The sequence below is a fragment of the Pelodiscus sinensis genome, chromosome 9 (assembly GCF_052426305.1).
Source record: "Pelodiscus sinensis isolate ZL-2025 chromosome 9, ASM5242630v1, whole genome shotgun sequence".
Lineage (NCBI taxonomy): Eukaryota > Metazoa > Chordata > Testudines > Trionychidae > Pelodiscus > Pelodiscus sinensis.
In genome coordinates this window covers 62,030,116-62,053,242 of record NC_143060.1, presented here as the reverse complement: position 1 = coordinate 62,053,242, position 23,127 = coordinate 62,030,116, and the positions used below count along the sequence as shown (strand labels likewise).

General features: G+C 44.2%; 1 protein-coding gene across 1 annotated transcript in view; it reads right to left on the bottom strand.

Annotated features, from left to right (window-relative positions):
• ABL2 (ABL proto-oncogene 2, non-receptor tyrosine kinase) overlaps positions 1 to 16,992 on the bottom strand; it is a 79,338-nt gene extending 62,346 nt beyond the window's left edge. Inside the window, exon 1 of the mRNA XM_075936854.2 lies at positions 16,627 to 16,992. Coding sequence (XP_075792969.2) covers positions 16,627 to 16,801 — 175 coding nt within the window. The 5' untranslated portion in view covers positions 16,802 to 16,992. The remainder of the gene's footprint in view (positions 1 to 16,626) is intronic.
• Positions 16,993 to 23,127: the final 6,135 nt, after the last annotated feature.

Below are 23,127 nucleotides of genomic sequence, written 5' to 3'. Positions count from 1 at the left end.
TATTTCCAAGCAAAGATTCTAACAAAACAGTAATAAAGCTCAAGAGTATTTACCTAGAATGGGTTACCTAGGGAAGTAGTGGAGTCTCCATCCCTAGAGGTGTTTAAGTCTCGGCTTGACAAAGCCCTGGCCGGGTTGATTTAGTTGGAATTGGTCCTGCCTAGAGCAGGGGGCTGGACTTGATGACCTTCTGAGGTCTCTTCCAGTTCTAGGATTCTACCAGCACGTGAAGATCATGTAAGAACACTGCCAGACTAGCCTGGCAGAGGTTGCGCCTGCACAATGAGGAGAAAATGCTTAGCAAAGCATGTGGATGCAGTCTGGGTCAGACACAAAGCTGAACTTATGATTGGGAAGAATAAGGGCATGTATGAGGCTGGGGCTAATTTAATGGGGATGGGGCATTATGGGTATAGGCTGTAATCAGCTATGAACATTGGCACTGGTAGGAGCTTGGGGGCAATTATGGAATAAGATATGCAAGTGTGAGGAACCAAGGAGCAAACAGTGCTAGACTGGAGATTAGCTATAGCAGGGGTTTTCAAACTAGGGATCACAACCCAGTACTGCGTTGTGGAATGTCAGGCGCTGGGTCTCCTTGCAGCAGGGGGACCAGGGAATCAGTGGTGGGGGGTAAGGCAGCTCCCTGCCTGTCCCGGCACTGCAGATTGTGCTGCGCCCCAGAAGCAGCTGACAGCAGGCCCAGCTCCGAGGTGTGGGGGGAGGTGGGGAGTGCACAGGGCTCCATGCATTACCCCTTCCTCAAGCATTAGCTCCTCACTCCCATTGGCTGTGAAACTGCTGCTGGCTGCTTCTAGGGCATAGCATGGTCTGCGGTGCCAGGACAGGCAGGAAGCTGCCTTAGCATCCCCACTGCACCACTGACTGGGAGCCACTTAAGATAAGCTTCCCCCCCCCCTTCCCCCAGCCCTGAAACCCCAGAGCCGGAGCCACTTTCCACACTTCCCCACCTGAGATCCGCACTCTAGTCAAATTATGTTGAGTTATGGGCATTAATTTTCTTCAACTGGAAGAAAAAAAAGTTTGAAAACCATTGAGCCATGGGAAAGAAGCTGAACATGTTGTGGGGGTTATAGTGAACTACAAATCAAATGAGTCAACAGTAGGATGCACATGCAAAACAGGTTAATATTCTGGGATGTATTAACAGAAGTGTTATGTCAAATATGGGCAATAACAGTCCCGCTCTAATTAGCACAGGCAAGGCTTTAGATCAGGGGTGGCCAACCCATTTAACAAAGACAGCCAAACAGCGGCAGAAAAAATGCAAAGAGCAGCATCAGAATTGTTGAGTAACCCCCCCCAAAAAAAAAGAGGATGCTGCCCCTTTAAGAGACAAGCAGGCTTTTTGGCCATATCAAGATCCTGAAGATGTCCGCCATCTTGAGTGCTATTTTGAATTGCCGCCCCAGTGAGCACAGGGGTGCCGGGGGCGAGCCAGGAGTGGCTTTGCAAGCCGCACTTTTAGGGAAGAGCTGCATGCAGCCACCTCTGCCTTAAATGGAGCACTTGGTCATACTCTGGTTTCCACACTTAACATATACATAAACTGGAGGGAGTCTAGAGTAGAACAACAAAAATAGAAGGTTTAGAAAACCCAAGTTATAAGGTTTAAAAAAAAAAGGGTATGTTTAGTCTTGAGAAGTCTGAATTAGAACCTGTTAAGTCTTCAAATATGTTAAGGGCTGTTATTAAAAGGATTATTCTCAATTCTCCAGGTTCACCGAAAATAATGAGCTTAATCTGTAGCTACCCTAGTTATTTCTTGCTATTATGAAAATATTTAACTGCAGGAAAATAGGCTTCTAAGGGAGGCTGTGGAATCCCCATCACTGGAGATTTTAAAAAAAACATAGTGGGCAAGCACTTGTCAGGGATGGTCTAGATTCAAGGAAGGTTTTTTGTATATGCTGTGCCTTAGTACAGAGAGCTAGATTTCATGACCTCTCAAGGTCCCTTCCAGCCCTACTTCCTATTATCTTTTTGCTCACTAATATTCATGGGAGGTGCATAATTGAACACTTCTCACTACATTTTCTCAAATTAGGAAATATGGAAAGGATTTTAGCTAAATGAGAAAACTTCCAGTCTTTTCCTTTGCCATATCAACATCTTTACATTGTTCCCACAGATCCTCTCCCCTCGGAGTTGTATTATAATTATTTTCCTCTACTCTGTTAAGAGACCTCAACACCAAACTCCTGCAATTTCAAATTATCCTCCAAGTGCTTGGAGAGGCACAGGTTTCCCTAAAATGCAACGTCTGCTCTCTTCAGTCCACTTCTCCACATTTGCCACAGCCACTACAGGGAATAGAGATTGATCAGATCTGGCAGTGCTGCATAAGATGCTAACATCAGGTGATGAGACAAGCAGCTGCACAGTTGCCCACCCAACACAATTTCAGCCTGTGCGCGCTAATATGCTGGTCTCAGCTCCCCACAAATAATTTACTGAGAAAAGTTAGACAGTGTGGTTAAATGCTGGAGGCTGAAACATCATTGCCCTGGTAGCTCTGTTGAGGCTGCTTAGTGCTTCTGTCCTTTAAGATTCAATGCAGCATATTAATTTAGCAAATGTTAATTTACCTTGATGTTACTCAAAGGAAGACCACAGGCAGAGTCCGGTGGTGAAGGCCCTCAACAAGGTTTACTGTGAAAACACAGTACCAGTTCCCTAGATCAGTGTCTACAGTTACAAAGGTGGGGAATATTTTTTGGGTAAGGGGCTGCTGACCCACGGTGGGGGGAGGGGGGGAAATCAGGGCAGGGGTCGCACAAAAGTGAGAAGCAAAAACAAACCCATCTCACTGACATAGCTCCTGAGAAACAAAGATACTCCCCACATTACTCTTGCACACCGCAGCCTTGGAAGACCTGGCCAAGTAGATTTTGGGGTAGGGCCAAAATCTAGAGCCAAAACCCTTAGGCTCTGGGGTAGGGCCAAAAATGAGGGGTTCACCGTGTGGGAGAACAAGAACATCCACACTGGGTCAGACCAAAGGTCTATCTAGCCCAGTATCCTGTCTGCCGACAGCGGCCAATACCAGATGCCCCAGAGGGAATGAACAGAACAGGGAATCAAGTGATTCCTCTCCTGTCATCCATTTCTGGTCTCAGATGAAGAGGCAAAGGACTTCATTCTGATCCATCCTGGCTAATAAGCCCTGATGGACCTAACCTCCATGAATTTATCTAATTCTTTTTTAAACCTTGTTACAGCCCTGGTCTTCACAACATCCTCTGGCAAGGAGTTCCACAGGCTGACTGTGCATTGTGTGAAGAAAAAACTTCCTTTTGTTTGTTTTAAACTTGCTAGCTATTAACATTTGAACTAGGGATGACCAAATGAAATTATGGGAAAAAGTAAATAACTTTTCCTTATTCACTTTCTCCAGTGTCATGATTGTATTAGATCTCTATTATATCACCAGTCTCCTCTTTTCTAAACTGAGAAGTGTCACGGGTTTTTTTTTTAAAATATCTCTTCGTAGGCTTCTGTCTTGCAAATCTAGTAAATTTTATGGTAAGTACGTGAACAGGACCAAGAGGAAAATAGTTTTCAGACAGGTTTTACTGTATCAATCAGTTCAGCACACAAGCCCACTCTAGCTCCTGCAATCAGCGTGTGTGAGGGGGCTGCTGGGAAGCAGGCTTGAGTACGGGGTCTCGGCAGGACAGAGTGAAGGAGTTGGTTGGGGGTGGTAGGTGCAAGAGCTGAGTAGAGGAGGTGGGTATCAGGGAGAAGGTGCAGGGTGGGGATGAGGGACTGGGCACAGGAATAGGCTAGGGATAGGGGTGTAGGAGGGGGGTGCAGGGTCTAAGCTGTGGGGGGTGCCTATCTGGTGCAGCTCCCTGGGGATGCATATAGTTCAGTGTCTTCTGCCACTCCCAGGCTACATCTAGACTACAGGCTTTTTTTCAGAAGAAGCTTTCTTCAGAACAGCTCTTCCAAAAAAACTTCTTCCGAAAGGGAGCATCCACACTGCAAAAGTGCATTGAAAAAGCAATCTGTTTTTTCAAAAGAGTGTCCATACTCAATAGCACCTGTGCTTTTTCCTCTTCATCCAAAAGAACTCCCTCTTCCCTATCCACACGCCTTTTTGCAAAATAGCTTTCGCAAAAAGGCTTCTTCCTCATAGAATGAGGATTACCAGTGCCAGAAAAACCCCTCTGTTCTTTCTATTTTCTTGTGGAAGAATGCAGTTGTAGTGTGAACGTTCCTCAAGTTGTCGGAAAAAACAGCCGTTTTTCCGACAAACCTCTGTAGAATAGACATACTCCCAGATAATGCCCATGCTGCTCCTATTGTTCGCAATTACAGCCAATCAGAGCGGCGGGGGAACCTCCAGGCAGCACAGCACTGCTCTTTCCTCAGCCAGTGAAACTGATTAACCAGCATTTTACATCCCTCGTGCATACATACCACCCCAACACACACAAGACAGAATGTAGCAATGTTCTAATTTCTTCCACCAGATCCTCAGTAGAATGTCTCAACGTCAGCAGAAGATGGCGCTGGTAGCTCTGTTCATAGTACGCATTTAACAGAAAAGAGTGATGTTGAAGCAAACCAGTGTTTTGTTGGAAAGCATCACATAAACCAATGGTAATTACTAAGGAAAAAGGAGTAAATATGTTTACATGCAGATTTGTCCAACAAGTGTTTATCTGAAGCAGTGGGCAATGACAGCACAATTCCAGGAAGAGTTTAATTCCTTATGCATTACTCAATACTCTACCTACGATTATTGCATTCCCAATATCTGATTTTGTAAAATACTCTGAAATAAGTACAAAAGGTATGTTATAAAAAACTAAACTAAACTTCAATATATATAAATTATTCTAGAAATGTCCTTCACAAGACTAAAATAGTTGTAAAGGATCTACAAAGTCTCTGAATAAAAATATTCTGCAACCCTTAACTATTTCCTAAGAACTTTAGCCTAAATATCTTTAATGGCATGCCAAAACCTGGGGGGGAGGAAGAAAAGAGAAGATAGATCTGGCCGTATGAATGTCCTTCCTGAGAAATGTAGCTTTCACCTCCCTAATCACTCAACAGCGATTTCAAAGGGATTTCAAAAGCAACTCCAATTAACTTGTGGTGGTTTAGCCAATGCCATTAATGGTAAAGGTAGCTGCCTATATCGAATTATTTGAGAGATGTAGTTGCAGGTAATCCAATACAATTAGGCACATCTGCTCAAAGCCACAACGCTCATATGAGGTTTCCAAAGCAGGCACTCATAATACAACCAAAGCTTTGCTATTGTGGTTTATAGTGCGACCAACAGGAAGCCTCAATGGCTTTGTAATACAGTTGTCTATATATTCTACAGAGAATAGCCTGCATAGATCACCACAAGCTTAGACTCCAAAATGGGAGCCAGTATTTTACAGCTATGACCACAAAACCAGATACACAGCCTAGAATACAGCACAACTAACTATACGGGTTTGAGTTAACACTTGTTTCAGATGTTGTTCACACCTGTTCAACAAACTAATTTTACTTTGCTCTCTGGTGTGATAGAATTCTGATCAAGAAATGTTTTCTGTGATTTACTATATTTCTTTTTTCTAAATTTCCATGGAAAGCGTGCTCCCCTTAGTCCCCTCCACTAGACTGGCAAGCCTTTTCTGAATACTCCACGGGTTCGTCTAAACTACATGGCTCCGTTGACGGAGCCATGTAGATTAGTTTACACAAAAGAGGGAAATGAAGCAGCAATTTAAATAATCGCTGCTTAATTTAAATCAAAATGGCCACCGCGCTGTGCCGATCAGCTGATTGTCCATCAGCACGGCACAGCACGGCAATCTAGACGAGGATCTGCTGACCCCAGAACCCTTTGTCGGCAGATCCTTTATGCCTCGTGAAACGCCAATCAGCAGATCGGCACAGCGCAGCGGCCATTTTGATTTAAATGAAGCAGCGATTATTTAAATCACAGCTTCATTTCCCTTTGCTGTCCTGCCTAATCTACATGGCTCTCAACAGAGCCATGTAGTCTAGACACACCCCATTAGATGGAACCTGTTTTTCTCCTTCACCTATGTTGCGTGCACATAAATTTAAAATGTCATCTACATTAGAACTAAGCCATGTTACATATTGTAAAAAAACAAATTATGTAATAAAATGTTGGCATGTAGCACAGTAGTAACTAGGAGGCCTAAGTCAGCTGTAGCACAGATAAGATCAGCAATCCTTAACTCTTTGAAAGACATGGAAACTGAATGAATTTAATAGGCAAGTCACTTAAAGGACACAGATAGGATGAGGGTTTTTTTTGGTATGATCATTTTCTGACACTTGCTTTCAATAGCAGATACTCAAGAAATAGTGTTTCTTACCAGTTTCGTGTAATTTGCTGTTTGACATTGAGTTCAGATCTAAATAAGTTAATTAGCTACCAGCAGTGTTGAAAAGTCTACTAATCTTAAGAGCAAGAGCAAATTAAATGAATCCTGGAGATAAATTTTCTGACCTGTGTTGACAGGTCAGCCTAGATCAGTGATCACCAACCAGTACATCAGGATCTACTGATAGATCTTGGAGCCTCTGACAGGTGATCCTGACTTGTTTGGCTGGGAAGCTATCAAGAGCTGGCACTTCAGTCACCCCTCCACCCACTGTCATCCTGCTCCTGCCCTGTGTCTTGGAGCTGTCTCCCTGGAAGCCTTCTGCTTGCTGTGCAGGGTGTGGAAGGGAGAAGGGGTGCTGATGTCAGCATGTCCCTCCTCCCCCCACTCCTGTACCCTATCTCCACACACAGAGAAGGGGATAGAGGGAGCTTGGCAGTGTAAATCTCGGTCACTCATACACTGTGTGTGTCTGTCATTTTCAAACACATACACTGTCCTTTCACTCTCATCTCCTGATAACAATGTGGGGGACTGTTATTACTTCTTTTACTGATTGCAAAGTGTGTTAGTTTTGGGTTTTTGACTGATCTGCGCATTTCATAATTTTCACTTCCCTCTTACGCTTACATTTAATTCTCTTGAGTAGTGAGCTCTAAAATACCAAACCTATCGTGGCTGGATTAATTGCTGCTCCTGGAAGTGGCTGGCATGTTCTGCAGCCCCAGAGAGGCAGAGCAGGGGGTCTCCACATGCTGTCCTTGCCTGCAGACATCACTCCTGCAGCTCACATTGATCAACAACAAGGAAGTGGTTCCAGTAGAAGCTGTGGGCTCAGTGCCTGTAGATAAGAGGCAGTACATGGTGCCATGGAGTACTTCTGTACATAACAGTTGCTTTCTGGAGTGGTGCAGAGCCAGGGAAGGAGTAAGCCTTAATAATACCACTGTTCCACAACCCAGAAGCAGCTTCAGTTAAACAATGTCCAGCCACAGCCTGGTTCCTGAACCTCCTCCTGCACTCAGCCTCCTGCCCCAGAATGTAGTCCCCCTGCACCTGAACTCCTTACCATAGCTTGCACCCTGAAACTCCTCCTGGACCCCAATCCCTGACCTTAGGTTATGCCCGGAGCCCCTCCCACACTCTGAACCTCTTGGCCCAAAACGAAAGCCTGCATCCCAACCCCCTACTCCAACCTGGTGAAAGTGAGTAATTATGGGGAAGAAGTAGGATGGAGTGAGCAGGAGGTGGCCCTCAGAGTAGAGGCAGGAAGGAAGCAGAACAAGGATATTTGGGTTTGAGGCAGATCTTACATTGCACTTAAATTGAAAAAGTGATCTTGTGGTTAGAAAGGTTGGAGATCACTGGCCTAGATCATCATGATTCCTCCTAGCCTTAGTCTATGAATTGGTATATTCTGACAGTGTGACTCAACTGAAGCAAAAATTAGTTTTCCTACAGCTCTCTAGGAAAGGCTACTTGATAGTTGCCAAGGTGGGTAGTTCTTAGAACAGGCTAGTAAGTTTACTCCCTGATGAAAACATGATAAAACTATCCATAGAGTTTTATACATCCTCTAAACCTGCAATCAAGGTTAGCAATACAGCCTACCTTAAGCTCAAAAACAACCTGTGTCAACTTCTCTAGGAGATGGACACCAACTCTGCAAATTTCCAATCCAGCTAGGCAAAATCTACGGTAGTTTTCTATCGTAAGTGGTTTGTTTCTCAGTACCATACGCTTGGTCAAAATTATGTCCTGCCAATTTATTCATTTGGCCATGTCCCTGCTGTCAACAAAACCTGTTAAAAAAATTACAAACTACTATACTTGCAAGCAGTAGCAACTCCTACAGTACTGCCAGCACAATTTGTAACATACCATCTGTTCCATCTGGAGAACACAGGAATTGGAGACACGAGGGAGAGGGGTTAAATTGAGTTTTAAGATTGGTCGATAACGTTCTGGCTAAGATATTTTGAAGTAATTCTGCTTGTTGCTTTCAATGCTTAGCTTCTTCAGGTAAAGTTTCTTTGGATATAAGAGACAGGATAGAAATATTAATATGCCAGAAATCTATTGTATATCTGAGAGAGTTTTTGCATCTGTCCGTGAGTCAAGAATGCTTTTAAGCCGTAAGAGCTAGGACCACCAGATTCAGTATACAGCTGTCTCTTATAATCTAAACCAAGGTAAGGGTTTGGATGTGCTAGGAAAATGAGGTGAGCCTGGAATGGAATTGCTTCTGATAAAACTATACAAAAAAACCAAACACAAAATAGAGACAAACACAGAACAGGTGAAGTGGGCTGACATGCCCCCAACCCCATCTGGGACTGCCCTAGCAGACAAACCTGGACCTACCCCAAATGGGAGACATGTACCCCTTTCTTGGTTCTGCCTGCTGCAGTAGCCATGGACAGGCACTTCTCAGCTGGCTGTAAACTGCTGTGGTGAAAGAAGACTCTCTCTCAGGGCAGTCTGCATACTGAACCCCTCATTTCCTGCACCACCCTTGAGCAATAATTTAAATTAAGAAAAAACAACCATTATTTGAGTTAAGACCTCAGCAACACTGGATAGATCTTCAACACTATATTAAAAGCAGGCTACATTCTTTGCATGTTTCCTCCCAAGGAGCTTTTTAAGACATTCAAATTAGAACCATTTATCTCACTCTGGGGGTGTAATACAGCAAGTTTGTAATGTTGCTGTGCACCACAGTTCAGGACAAGACATGATCCTAATAATGAATCCTATTAAACTGCTGTAGTAATTTTAGATACAGCAGTTGAGGCATTAGAGAGAACATGCCTTGTTTTATTGAGGCATTCCTTGTAGAGACTTAACTGACCCGCCCTTCTCCATTGTTTGAATAATTAGTTGTTAGACAGGTATTTATACCTTAAGGTCCCACAAGATTTCTAAATACAATGCAAAGGTAGTCACCTAGAGTCCAATCATATTACATCAGCATAAAGCATTCTGCAACAGGAAAAACAGGGCAATCAGCTCTGGCCCAAACTCTTTAAGAATTCTATAAAATGTTCATGAAATGTAAAAGTGTGTGTGAGAGAGCTATTACATATATTAAGTTGACCCCATATTCTTTCCTCTGCCTCTTTCTTCTGTAAGCAACTCCCTTAAGCTGTTTCAATGTCAAAAATGTAGTTTATGCTTTTTTCCTGTGATAGTATATTTTTATCATGTTGCACAGCACTCCAAAAGCCTTAGGGAAGACTTAATGATGGTTTTATTTCAAAAAGTGCAGGCTTATCTTGCTTGACCTTGCTGCACAAAATAAAAAGATGGCTAAACTCCTCCTTCCAGAGAGTAAAGCAGGGAACAGGAATTACCTGACTCTGCTGGATCAAAAGCCTAGAGTGGTAGAGTCCACAAAGAAATCAGAACTAGGACACACACAGCTCTATTGCAAACAGGTATTGTAGGAGCAACCAGGCCACAGGAACTTTGTCCCTATAATAAAACTTACTTTCATACTATGTAAGTCACTTTGTCTAGATTGAGGTTGGAATATTTTATTATCTTCAATGTCCCAAGTAGAGTAATATCTTTATTTTACAGATGAAGTAACTAGGACTAGAAAGAGTAAGCAATTCTCAAAAGGTTACCTCAGGTGTCAGTGTTTGAGTGAATATTATAATGTTCAAATCTCTGGCTCCTAGTTCCATGCTTAATCCTAGATTAAAGTTTATTTTTCAGTGAATTCCTGTATTTTCAGTGAATTCCTAACTTTAAAATACACCACCAGCTACTAACATGCTTGACCATTTCTTGCATTTACAAGTAATATGCTTGTAAAAAGGCAGCTTGCGGGGCATTTCAGATAAGGCTGCTAAATCTGCTCTACTCCAGAGAGGCTGATAGGCTAGTGTGGTGCCTTTGTTTTTAACAGCTCACACCACTGTTACACTCAGAGCACTCAATGGGGAAATCAGGATGTCTCTTAAAAGATCTGCTGGTGCACAACACCGAAGGTTCCCTCCCCTTCCTTCTGTGTAACAAAAGGCATCTACCAGTCCTTTAACTGCCTCCAGAAACACTGGCACAGGTCCAGGCTAGTGCCCCCCCCCCCCCTCACTGGACTGCTGTGAAAAGCTCCAGCCAGTAAACCCCTTGGGTGTTAAGCCTCCAGAGTTAAGTCACTGCTCCAGAAATGAGATTCCCCAGGCACATTCTCCTGAGAGTTTGGACCATGTGACCCAGTCCTTGAGGCTAGTGCTGGCATCTCAGTTTTCCACTGTAGCTTTAGGGCACACCCAGAACTCTAATGAGGTAAAGTGGAAGGCTTTAAGTGCATGGGGATAAGATATAGGAATATAAGCTATATACAACAGAGGACAGACTTTGCATGGGATTCCAACACTTTCTAATACTTTCTCTTTAGTACTATGAATATGCATTTCTTTGCCTCAGATTTCCTTACCATTCAAGAGTATTCCCTGTGCTGTGGTCAGAATCCTTTGGACCCATCCAGCATTCTCTTCTTGAAATTCATAGCTCAGGTTCTGAAACATGCCGCCACATATCTCCTCTTGCCTTCATCAGTCTGTTCCCGTCTCTCTCTCTCTCACCAAAACATGTGTGTCCCTGAGCCTTTCCCTCAGAAGTTTTTATAAACTTCTAGCCCCTTGATCAGATGACTTCCAAATCAGCCTCAATTGGTAATCGGTACTCTACCAGATGCCTTTTGGTCTGACATTCTCTCCCCAGATAAGCCAGTTCTTCTGGGTAGGAAACAGTCTAGGATGTCTGTATTAAAATTGAGGATCATTCTGACTAAGAACTCTCTACTGCTAGCTCTATATCACAACACATTAGAATTTCAGCCCTACATAAAGCTGAGAAGGCAATAGTCCCCACTCAAATGTAACTTGCAGCTTGGACGGACGGGCACACGCACACACCATAAATTGTCTAGATAACCTATCACGCACTCATAATAGTTCTGAATACAGATCCTCTCCTTCCCTGCTATGGGACTGAACCTCTTCAATCTGTGCTCTCGTATTAGTTGTGACAAAATGGAGCAAAGCAGACAGGTGATATGTGCAAGGGCAATCAGAATTTCAAATTATCTTGTGTAATAAGAAAATACTGTTCCATAACCAAGCGAACAAACATCCCTTTTGGAATCTGTGAATGTAACGGGTAATGGTTAACCAGTACCTGGGGAGCAGCCCTGCACCCATGAACCGCCACAGGCAGAGAAGTGCTCCAGCCCTGCTAGGCCCCTGCGTCGGATGGACATTCCAGCCCCATGTGGGGCCACTGACTCTGCACAAGGCCAGAATCAGCTGGGCTAAAGCTTCCCCTTCCTGTAGTTGGGGGGGAAGGGAGAGCCCGCTCCAGCCCAGCCAGGCTGGAGCAGCCCTACTGCTCACCCCCATTTAATTAGTCAACCAGTTAAATGTAAAGTTTAACTGATTAATTAAATTAAACAGTATTTTACATTTCTAGATTCCAAGACTAGAAGGGACTACTATGATTATCTAGTTGACCTCTTTTGTAACATAGGCCAGAAAACTTCCCCAAAATAATTCTTAGTTTCAGAAAAACATCCAATCTTAAAGTTGTCGACAACGGAGACTCCACCACAACTTAGCAATTTGTTCCAGTGCTTAAAACTTACACGACTCTCTTTCAGTCTGAATTTAACTTCAACTTCCAGCCACTTCAACTTCCAGCCATTGAATCATGTTATACTTTTGGGCAGACTGATGAGCCCATTAAGTATTTGTTCCTCCTATAGACACTTTAGATTCATTCCTTAGTCTTCTCTTCATTAAGCTAAACAAATTTAGTTCTTTGAATCTTGTTATGAGGCATGTTTCCCAATCCTTTAACCATTCTTGTAGCTCTAAGTCCTCTTCAATTTATCAACATCCTTCTTGAATTGTAGGTACCAGAAATGGACACTATATTCCAGCAATTGTTCCACCTGTGCCAAATACAGCAGTAAAAACTTCTCAATGCTTACTAAATATTCCCCTGGTCATGCATCTCAGGATCACAGTAACTTTCTTGTCCACATCACCTGTTCAACTGATTATCCATCAGACCCCAACTTATTTCCAGGATAGATTCCCCTCCTCCCCCGTTCTGTAAATGTGGCCTATGTTCCTTGTTCCTATTTGTGTGTATATTCAGATTTAGCTGCATAAAATGCTTACAGTTTGTTTCTGCCCTGTTTATTAAGCAATCCAGATCACTATGACTCTGACCTATCTTCCTCATTAGCTACCACATCCCTAATTGTGTGTTGTCTGCAAACTTAACAGTTTATATTACAACCGTGTTTTACATTCTTTCCTCTGTTGATCAGATCCTACTTGTGCTTAAAAATCTCCACTACCAAGTCTAATCTGAGGCTGGAAAGACATATTGTTCTTCCGTATGTTTCCTTATCAAGGACTTAAAATGGCAGTAACATCCCAAACTGCACTTGGAAAGAGTGAACACAGTTTAGCAAGGTGTATGCTGCTGGAAGTACAGTATAGGATGCAACTGTCTGAACAGAACTTGGAGGAATTTGGAAAAGAAGGGGGCTGGCTTGGCCAGCCATCTATATTTCTCCTCACATTTGCTAGTGTTTCAAAAAAATATGGAGGCAGGTGGAGAGTTTTCTTTTTCAGCCTCTGACTGGCTGTGCTGGTCAATCATTATAATTGGGCACACAGACCAATGTTCTTATCCCATCTATCATTCATACAGTGAACACTGCTACAAGCACTTCACCGGAGAAAGGATGGAAACCTAAGATCAGCAGGTTCCCTGGCAGTCTGCAAGAGAAGGAAGGGGGAGGGAGGAGATCTGGTAAGACCAGGTCCAGGTAACGAAGGAAATTAATGGGAAGCTAGGTCAAGTCAGCAAGCAAAATGATGCTAAAGAAGCAGGAGTGATGGGAATAAAGGAGAAGGGTGGAAGCAAGAGAAATCAGTGAACCAAAGTAGAAATAAGAGCTGATTGAGGAACCTCCCTGGAAAAGGGAAGCGAGCTTCTACTTTTCTAACTGCTCCAAAATTGCACAAAAGGCTTTGGTGTCTGAGATGGCTATTTAAAGATAAGAATTTAGCCTTGACTAGTGTTCACTATAATGTCTCCGCAATGAGCCAGTTCTTTTCTCTAAGGTACTAATCAGTTTTAGTGAGTGGTTAAGGATAACTGGACTTAAAATTGTCCTTGGTAGGACTGAAATATGTATTAACCTGTAACTTGCACAAATATCAGATTGGAGGGTGGGTGATGAGAATTCTAGGCTTCTACAAAAAAAAAAAAAATCTCCCCCCCCTCCCCCGACAATTTCTATTTATCTTACATCTGATGAAACACACCTCTGAACCTATTGCAACCAAGCTATTTCAAATTGTCACTGTCAAGGTCTCAATCTTAACTAGTAGCCATTGTTCAAACTAAGAGTTAAACGCAAGCAATATAAATAGTGGAAAAAATAGAGCTACTGTAATTGTCTTAATCTACTAAATTGCTAATAATACAGAGAAATGCCCAATCTCCAGCTTTTCTGCTATGAGGCTGACAATTTCATACTCCCTTTCTCCTTAGTTCTGTAAGACATCAGTGTCAGAGCCTGGGAGAGCAGGAACTGATGCTGGGCAGAGGAGTGACAGGGGACATAACTTGTGGCTCAACTCCACAACAGCAGAAAGATCTCTTTCCTTTCTCCCCCTTCTGGCAGTTCAGGCAAGTTTTCTGGGGCATGAACTCTTTTACTCAGTGTATGTAACCTAGCACAACAGGCCCTTAAACTTAGGTATGGCCTTTAGTTCCTAATGCAATATACTAAGGACGTTAAAACACAATTATCTGGCTAATCGTATAGTCAATACAATTTGTATCAACTATAAGATTAGTGAATAAGCGCTACTGTGCAGAACCGCAGCAGAGGTAGCTCCAGCAGCCAGCTGCAAAGCCACCCATGCTGCTGCTCTGCATTTTAAATGTAATAAAAGTCACGACATTTAAAATGCAGAGGAGCAGCGATCAGCATGAGCTGGGACTGCTTGGTCCCAACTCGCATTGAATCCAGCAGCCTGGGTGCCCAGCTCCCCACTGGGATCCCCCCATTCATACAGGAACGTTGCTGGATGTTCTCCTTCATTGGGAGCCAGGGAGAAGTGCACAGTTTGTTGCATTCCTCAATGTGTCTGGGGAGCACAGGGGGCAGACCTGGACCTCCCCCAGCTGAAGTGGCCATGGACAGGCACTTCTCACCTGGCTCCACACTGCTGCAGTGAGAGGGCTGTCCACTCCCCCAATGCAGCCTGAACCCCCCATTCCCAGCCCCACCCCAGATTTAGCTGAACAAAATTAATTGAGTTAAAGACCCCAGCAACACTGGCACTGGGTAATCTTCTAGTTATCTAGTATAATATACTGTACTTCCTGTGAATTTGCTTTCTATGACCAGCACTGCCTCTTATACTTTACAAAGTTATCACTATCCTTCTTTGCTACCAAAACACCAAGGAGAGGTACTTTGTTATTAAAGGGATAGCTTAGACTGTGACATCAGTCTTTCATAACAGCTCTACCAGGGAAATAAAGATTTTTGGTTTCAGCATGAAATTGAAGCATTGGTATTTTTAACTACACCTGCCCCCAAGTCTCCCTGTCAATTTCAGGGTTTGCAGTAATTTTCCTACTTTTAATAATTTCTCTTTTGATGGTGTGTGAAAGACCCACACAAATAAGGAAAACTAATTAACTGTACAGAGGAAATAGTGAAACTGACTATACACTGGCACTGGGTCAATACAAGATCCAACTGAATATTTTCCTCTCTAATCTTTTTTATTGAATTTAACCTTCAGCAACAGCAACAGACTTGTGGAAAGAAGCTACTTTTTTTTTTTAAGTTGACAATGTCCTGAAGTTCATAAACTGTTTAGAATCTTATCAATACATGATGTATATTTAGAAAGTGAATTGATATTGAAGGTTACACACTGTCTCTGCCACGTGGTAGGTATCACTGATTTACTAAGCTGTGCAAGTCAGCTGTCATAGGGGATGACTTTACATTAAAAACATGTAACCAGCAGCAGTCCAGTATCTTAATGCATATGCACTCTCTGTTGGGCTCAGAAAGAGCTAAGTTGTCAGAAGCAGTTTTGCCACATGAACACTGGAACATGATTGCTTTAGCTGAAATAAAAATCGATAATGCTCTCAGTAGCAAATTCAGGTCTTCAAATTAAAACAACAACAAAAAGCACCACCATTACACTTCAGCTCCTTGCACTCTTTCTTTGTTTACCATATTTTTCAACCTTCCAGTGTATTATAATGGACAAAAAAGGCACAGAAAAATTATAAAGGTACAGTATTTGAGACGGTTGGCTTTTTAAGAGGATCTTTTTTCCCCCCCTGTAACCTCACTTTCATAGTCAGTATTTTTATTACTGTAAAGTGAAAGGAGGGGGCAAATTTGGACTTCGCTAAGTCAGCTGATGTACCGACTATTACAGCCATGCCAAGAACAAAACAGCCTGCTCCATAGATCCTTAGTAATGAGAAAGCCATGTCAGCAATAAAGGGCAAGACTAAGCCAGAAACGTGTTCAGTACTTATCCCCTGGAACAGACAAAGGTCTGACTATGTGGGGCTCATCCCAAAGAAGTTCACAGAGGTGTTGCAAAGGTAGATAGCGTACTTCGCTCTGTGTCTATTTTTTATTCATATTTGTCTCCATAAGCCACCTCCTTACCGATAAGGAAACAGCAAAAAATCACTGCCCTCTGACACAGCAGCTAGGCAAATGGGTGGAAGTTTCTGTAGCAATAAGAGCTTTGTAGGTGGTGGACTTCAGAAGGGAAGCATCCTCTCATCGCTCGCCTTCCAGGGAACCTGATTGTGCAGGCACATAGGGCCCTGGATGTACCCTCCACCCCGACCCTACGTGCCTCCCCATCCCTGCTCTGGCACAAACCGTTCGGGGAGCCGCGCCAGTCCCCTCCCCCCACAGGTCGCACGCCACCGCAGGCAGCGATGGGGAAAGGGGGTGCATGGGGCTGCCCCCCACACGTGCCCTCGCAGGCAGCGATGGGGGAGGGGCGGGGTGCGGCTGCCCCCGACTGTCCCTCCGCAGCCGCGGTGCCTTCCCCCCGGCCCCTCCTCTCGTTTCCCCGGCAAACCCTGCCCCGGCGGTCCCCCGGGGCGCCCCGTGCCCAGCGGCTGCCCCCGCCCTCCTTACCGTGCTGGGTGAAGATATTGAAGCCGCTCTCCGCCGCGCGCCCGGCCGCCTCCCGCTTGCGGCCCGCGGGCCTGGGCGCGCTGCTCCCCCGCGCTCCCCGGGGCTGCTGAGGCGGCGGCGGCTGCTGCTGGAGCCCGGCTCCCGGCTCCCCGACGCGGCCCACCTGCTGGCCCATCCCCGCGCTGCCGTCCTGGGCCCCCGCCAGCCCTCACTCACATGCCGCCTCCGCTGCCGGTGGCCTCCTGCGCCCGCGGCCCGGGGCTCCCCACAGGGCTGCCCGCCCCAGCCCGCCGCGCTCCGGCCTGGGACTCACGGACTCGCCCCCTCAGCCCCCGCCGCCATCTTAACCACAGAGCTGCGGGAGAGGGGACAGAGCGGCTCCTAGAGACCCACCTCCGGTCCTCCAAGGGTGTCCTGCCACCGCCAGCTCCACCCCCCGCCCCGCCCTGACATCACCCAGCCGCCTCTGCCCCCTCCTTGACACCCTTACCCACCCTACGTCACCTAGCAACGCCCGGCCCCGCCCTGACATCACCCAGCCTCCTCTGCCCCCTCCTTGACACCCCTGCCCCTCCCTACGTCGCCTAGCAACGCCCGGCCCCACCCTGACATCACCCAGCCTCCTCTGCCCCCTCCTTGACACCCCTGCCCCGCCCTATGTCGCCTAGCAACGCCCGGCCCCGCCCTGACATCATCCAGCCTCCTCTGCCCCCTCCTTGACACCCCTGCCCCTCCCTACGTCGCCTAGCAACGCCCGGCCCCGCCCTGACATCACCCAGCCTCCTCTGCCCCCTCCTTGACACCCTTACCCACCCTACGTCACCTAGCAACGCCCGGCCCCACCCTGACATCACCCAGCCTCCTCTGTCCCCTCCTTGACACCCTTACCCACCCTACGTCGCCTAGCAACGCCCGGCCCCGCCCTGACATCACCCAGCCTCCTCTGCCCCCTCCTTGACACCCTTACCCACCCTACGTCACCTAGCAACGCCCGGCCCCGCCCTGACATCACCCAGCCTCCTCTGCCCCCTCCTTGACACCCCTGCCCCGCCCTACGTCGCCTAGCAACGCCCGACCCCGCCCTGACATCACCCAGCCTCCTCTGCCCCCTCCTTGACACCCTTACCCACCCTACGTCACCTAGCAACGCCCGGCCCCGCCCTGACATCACCCAGCCTCCTCTGCCCCCTCCTTGACACCCTTACCCACCCTACGTCACCTAGCAACGCCCGGCCCCACCCTGACATCACCCAGCCTCCTCTGTCCCCTCCTTGACACCCTTACCCACCCTACGTCACCTAGCAATGCCCGGCCCCGCCCTGACATCACCCAGCCTCCTCTGCCGCCTCCTTGACACCCTTACCCCCCCTACGTCACCTAGCAACGCCCGGCCCCACCCTGACATCACCCAGCCTCCTCTGCCCCCTCCTTGACACCCTTACCCACCCTACGTCACCTAGCAATGCCCGGCCCCGCCCTGACATCACCCAGCCTCCTCTGCCGCCTCCTTGACACCCCTGCCCCTCCCTACGTCGCCTAGCAACGCCCAGCCCACCTACCTCTGCCCTGAATCACCCAGCAACCACACACCCCTCCCGCCTCCTCCCTGACACCCCATATCTCCTTTCCCCTGCCAAACCTCTTCCCACCCTGCACTATCCCCTGACTGCCTAGTAACGACCTGCCCATCCCCTGCCATCCTCCTCTGGGTCCCCTGAACCCCCAGCCCACACCGATTAAATTAACCCCCTTTTCCATCCCCCCCTCTTGCCTTTCCACCCATTCTCCACCTACAGTGTCATCCTGACTATCCCCCACTGTCTGCTTGACAGCTCGGTGTTCTCCACTACCTACTGTTATTTATCCCCACAGCACTAACCTGTTTCTCTCCTGTCCCATAAATGCTCTTTGTGAACACAAGCCCTTCCCTTGTTCTGTAGAAATCTGACTGAGATACATGAAATACTGCTCACCATGCATGCCATAGGATCATTTCATAATATTAGGCCTGGGCTAAACCTACAGTGAAGGTCAAGCTAGCTCCATCGCTCAGGGCTGTGAGAAATGTCATATTCTGTGTGATGCTTTTAGGTCAATCTAATCCCTACTGTAGATGCATCTAGGTCAACAGAAGAATTCTTCCCTCATCCTAGCTACCTCCTCTGAGGGAGTGGATTTATTTAGAAGCAATGAAAAGCCCTGCCCATCACTGTAGTAAGTGTCTACACTATAGTGGCATGATCGCAGTTATACTGCTGTAGAATATGTACATACCCTTACACTCTCAAAGGGGGGGTCCTCTTCTACTTTTTCATTTCCTTTCAACATTTGGTCAATTTTAATGTAATTTTCATTAGTAGTCATGCAAATACTTATTATATCCCAAAAGGTCTAAAATTTCCAAATTGGCATATGTTTGACCCAGAAAGCGTACCCTGATTATATGAGAAATTAAATGTGATTTCCCCACCATGACCTTAACAGAAGCAAAATGCAGGACAATGTAGCACTTTAAAGACTAACAAGATGGTTTATTAGATGATGAGCTTTCGTGGACCAGACCCACTTCCTTAGGAAGTGGGTCTGGTCCACGAAAGCTCATCATCTAATAAACCATCTTGTTAGTCTTTAAAGTGCTACATTGTCCTGCATTTTGTTTCAGCTACCCCAGACTAACATGGCTACATTTCTATCATGACCTTAACAGAAATAATCACTAATAAAAACAGACATCTTAACATTAAGCACAAAATTATACTGAGGCATATAATGGACAAATTTTCAACAAGCGTTGCGGTTACATAAATATATTAAGTAATGTTCCAGTTACAAACTGTAAGCATGTGAAAGTATGGAACCTAATAGATATGGAAAGCCCACAAAAGGAGGAGAGGGAGTGACTACTGTGAAAGAGGGTTTTTGTTTCAAATTTTGCTGTTCCCCGTTATTTTTCATTTGGCTAAAGCTGGCAGGATGGGAGGCACAAGGGGAAAGCTCATTTATGTAGGAGAAAGCATTTTCTTAGAGGCTGGTTGAAGATTGTGCAATGAACCCCTGTAAAACCTAAGAATGACTTAAAATTTCAGCACTTTCCATTCCAAGTGTAGGCACACTTAAATATTTACAAAACATAAATGAAAAACATTTTTTAAAATAATTCTCACTATTTTCCTCCTGGGGAGCAGGGAAGGGAGGAAAAGAGATTCACACATGAGAGATGCTAATTACATCACTTCAACTTCTGGAAAGTACCCAGATGCCATGTTGATAGGCAAAAGAGAAGAAACTTGAGTAGAGCTAAATATGACTATCTACACTAAATTAAGACACAGTTCATTATTATTCATATTAAACTTACAGGTATACACAGACAGTCATAGTTTCTATGATTCACTTAGAACAAATTCAAAATTAAATTATATCACTTAAAAGTCTGGGACCTCTTACACTGGAAAGATCTGAATATCTTTCAGATCAGTTTAGCCCATTCCTATTTGGAAGTGAGCAATTTTGAAATGAAGATGCAAAATAATTCATTTTATCTTTGCCTAAAATGTTATTTCAGTGCTTCTTGCTTCTTAAAAGGTGGTTGTACAGGTATTTTAAAAAGTGACTATGTAAGCACTTTCTAACTTAACAAACTGGTCCTATTTGTGTGTTTACTGGAGATGAATCTTATAACCTTTGGAATATGCTTTATACACACACACGGGAGGGGCTGTGCCCCATGTGTGCTATGCTCGCCAACTCCAGAGAACCTATTAAACTTGTACTGATTATATAGAAGTGAACAAATGAAGATGTATAGAAAAAATTAATTGGTCTATTGCTCACATACTACATGTTATAGACAGATGTACAGACAGATCTGTTTCACAGTTGGTTCTGGTTGAAGCACAAGTAAGCGAGACGCTGAGACTTCACTTTCAAGTAGGCTGATGATGTAATTCAGTCTCACGGCAGGAAAAACTTTTTTTATATACAGAGGGAGATAAACATATGCCTAAAGTAATAAGATATATATAGATATATAGATTATAACATGTATGTTTTACTTCAATTTGCATGAAGAGACAACACAGATAACCGAGTGAGCTGGATTCTATTTACCAACATCCAGTCACTGACTCTGGCTTCCAAAGGGTTGCACAAATAGAAAAGAGGTCAGAATTTGAAGATAATAGGACAGTCCAGGTATTTGTTGGCCTGTGGAATCTTTTATTGGTGATGGCACATGTGACAAGGGAAAAAAGATCAAGTTTATTTTCAGATCTTCTATGTGCAGGGCTAGTAGTTAAAAAAATCTTTTAATTGTAAACTGAACACATTTGCTATGAGAATTGTTGCAAGTCAAAAAAATAAAAACTCCACACTGACATTTACAGAGTCACATTTCAGAGTAGAACCCCACTTTAAAATTAGTAGCAATAACAGCTTTCCTAGTGCCTCTCATTCATAGATCTCAGAGCACTTTCCAAAGGACGTTTATTAGTATTTTAAAAGAATATGCCAATGTTGAGAGAGATTTATTTCTGGAGGAGGAGGGGTCCAGAAGGGTATCCAGCATTATTTGTTTAAAACAGAATTTTTATTCCTTAGATCTCATGACATCACAGGATATCTTTGCATAACTAGCTTGTGTTAAGTAATATGCTGATGCCACAAGACGTGGAGCCCCAGCACAGAAACCTCTTACTGAGATGGAGTCAGATCGAGATGATAACAGCCCATTTAATATATTTTCAAAGTGTTTACTATTTTATTATAGATAGATAGATAGATAGATAGATAGATAGATAGATAGATAGATAGATAGATAGATAGATAGATAGATAGATAGATAGATAGATAAAATGTATATAATACTTGAAAACCATGCAATATATTGTGCCTAATTAGCTTCTTAATAGTATCACTGTAACTTGGGTAGCAAGTGCTGGGTTGATGAGGCAATTAGCTTCTTAATAATCTAGTAGAGCCAGAATGAGAATATGAATAAGTATTCTTAAATTATAATTATTTTTCTGCCACTTTATCATGGTGTTTCCATTGGCCACACCTCTTCTTATCCTTGAAGTGGGCCTAATCATTATTCATCCTTAGAGTGCTTAGAGTATAAGTTACTTAATGTTTTCAAAGTGCTTTGAAGAGGAAAATGTATATTAATGATAATTATTATCATCAACTGTAATGTTACTAGCCTCATATAGTATCATAAATATGTTGTTATATAAAGCTAATTTAATCTGAAAAGGTTTGGCAATATCCATAAACAAGGCCTCCTAAAAAACTTAGTCCTGACAATTTCTGTCTTCCAATGAGTTTTCTGACATATAAGCAGTTTGGGATACAGGAGAAAAATTACCAAAAAGCCAAGATAAAACTGAGATTAAAAAAAAACTTTAAAGTGAAATATGACATTGCCAGAAGCACTTATTTACTAATTTAAAAGTATCTGCCATACATAAATTTCACAGTCCCTTTTCCCAAATACTGACAATGGTCCACTGGTCACAAACACTGCATGCAGTCTCTGTTCCAAAAAGAGAAATTAAAATGTTCAGCCAATAATGTTGTCTGAGCATTCTTGGATGTTCTATATTACAGTATATGCAACAGCCTCTAGATGTCATCCTAATCCCCGGTGTGGTTTGACAGGGCTGTTTGTTTGATGTATCCCTTGTGCATGGGAAATGCTGCAGAATAAATCTGTTGCTATATCTGGGATTCTTGAACTCAAGCATTGTATCCCTAGGGCAACTTTTGTTTGTGACTCTTGAAACAGAAATTAAAGAAAATACTTCAGCAAATTAAAAAGTAATTCTGGGAATAATCTCTCCTCCTTTCCCAGCACACATATCTTTTATGGATCAAAGCTGTACAGAGTAAAAGGTTAACGTAAACGGTCACCCTGCGCTAGGATGGTGTCTACCTACGTGTTTGTACAGTGCCTAGTGCAATGGAATTCTGATCCTGACTGACGCTGCCTTCTCTGTATGAACTACATGGTGTTTTCCGTTAATGTTACTTATTTCTCAGACTCACTTGCAGATCAATATTATCTTATTCTTTGCTTGTACACCCTTGTCTGTCTGTATCCATTTGTCATTTCTTGTTTTATACCTGACGTGTAAACTCTTTGGAGCTGGGATGTCTTCTTTTCCTGTGTGAGCGTACGTGTCTAGTGCCTAGCACAATGGGGTTCTGGTCTACAAGTAGATCTGATTGGTGCTTAAGTAATACCGATAATACTAATTTTAAAACAATCAAGCCACTTACTTAGTCTCTTATTTTGAAAATCTTGGCCTGGAGCTTGCTCTCCTGTTGATTGATGAGGGATATTTACTGTATAAGTTAGCAGCAGTGCATGAGAGAGATTTGTGGCACTGTGCCATCCAGGCCACTTGAAAAAAATTCAGCCAGTGCTTTGTAGAACAGTGCAGGGCATACCATTCCAACATAGGCCAATGCCTCTGAGAAAAAATTACCCCTACACCATTA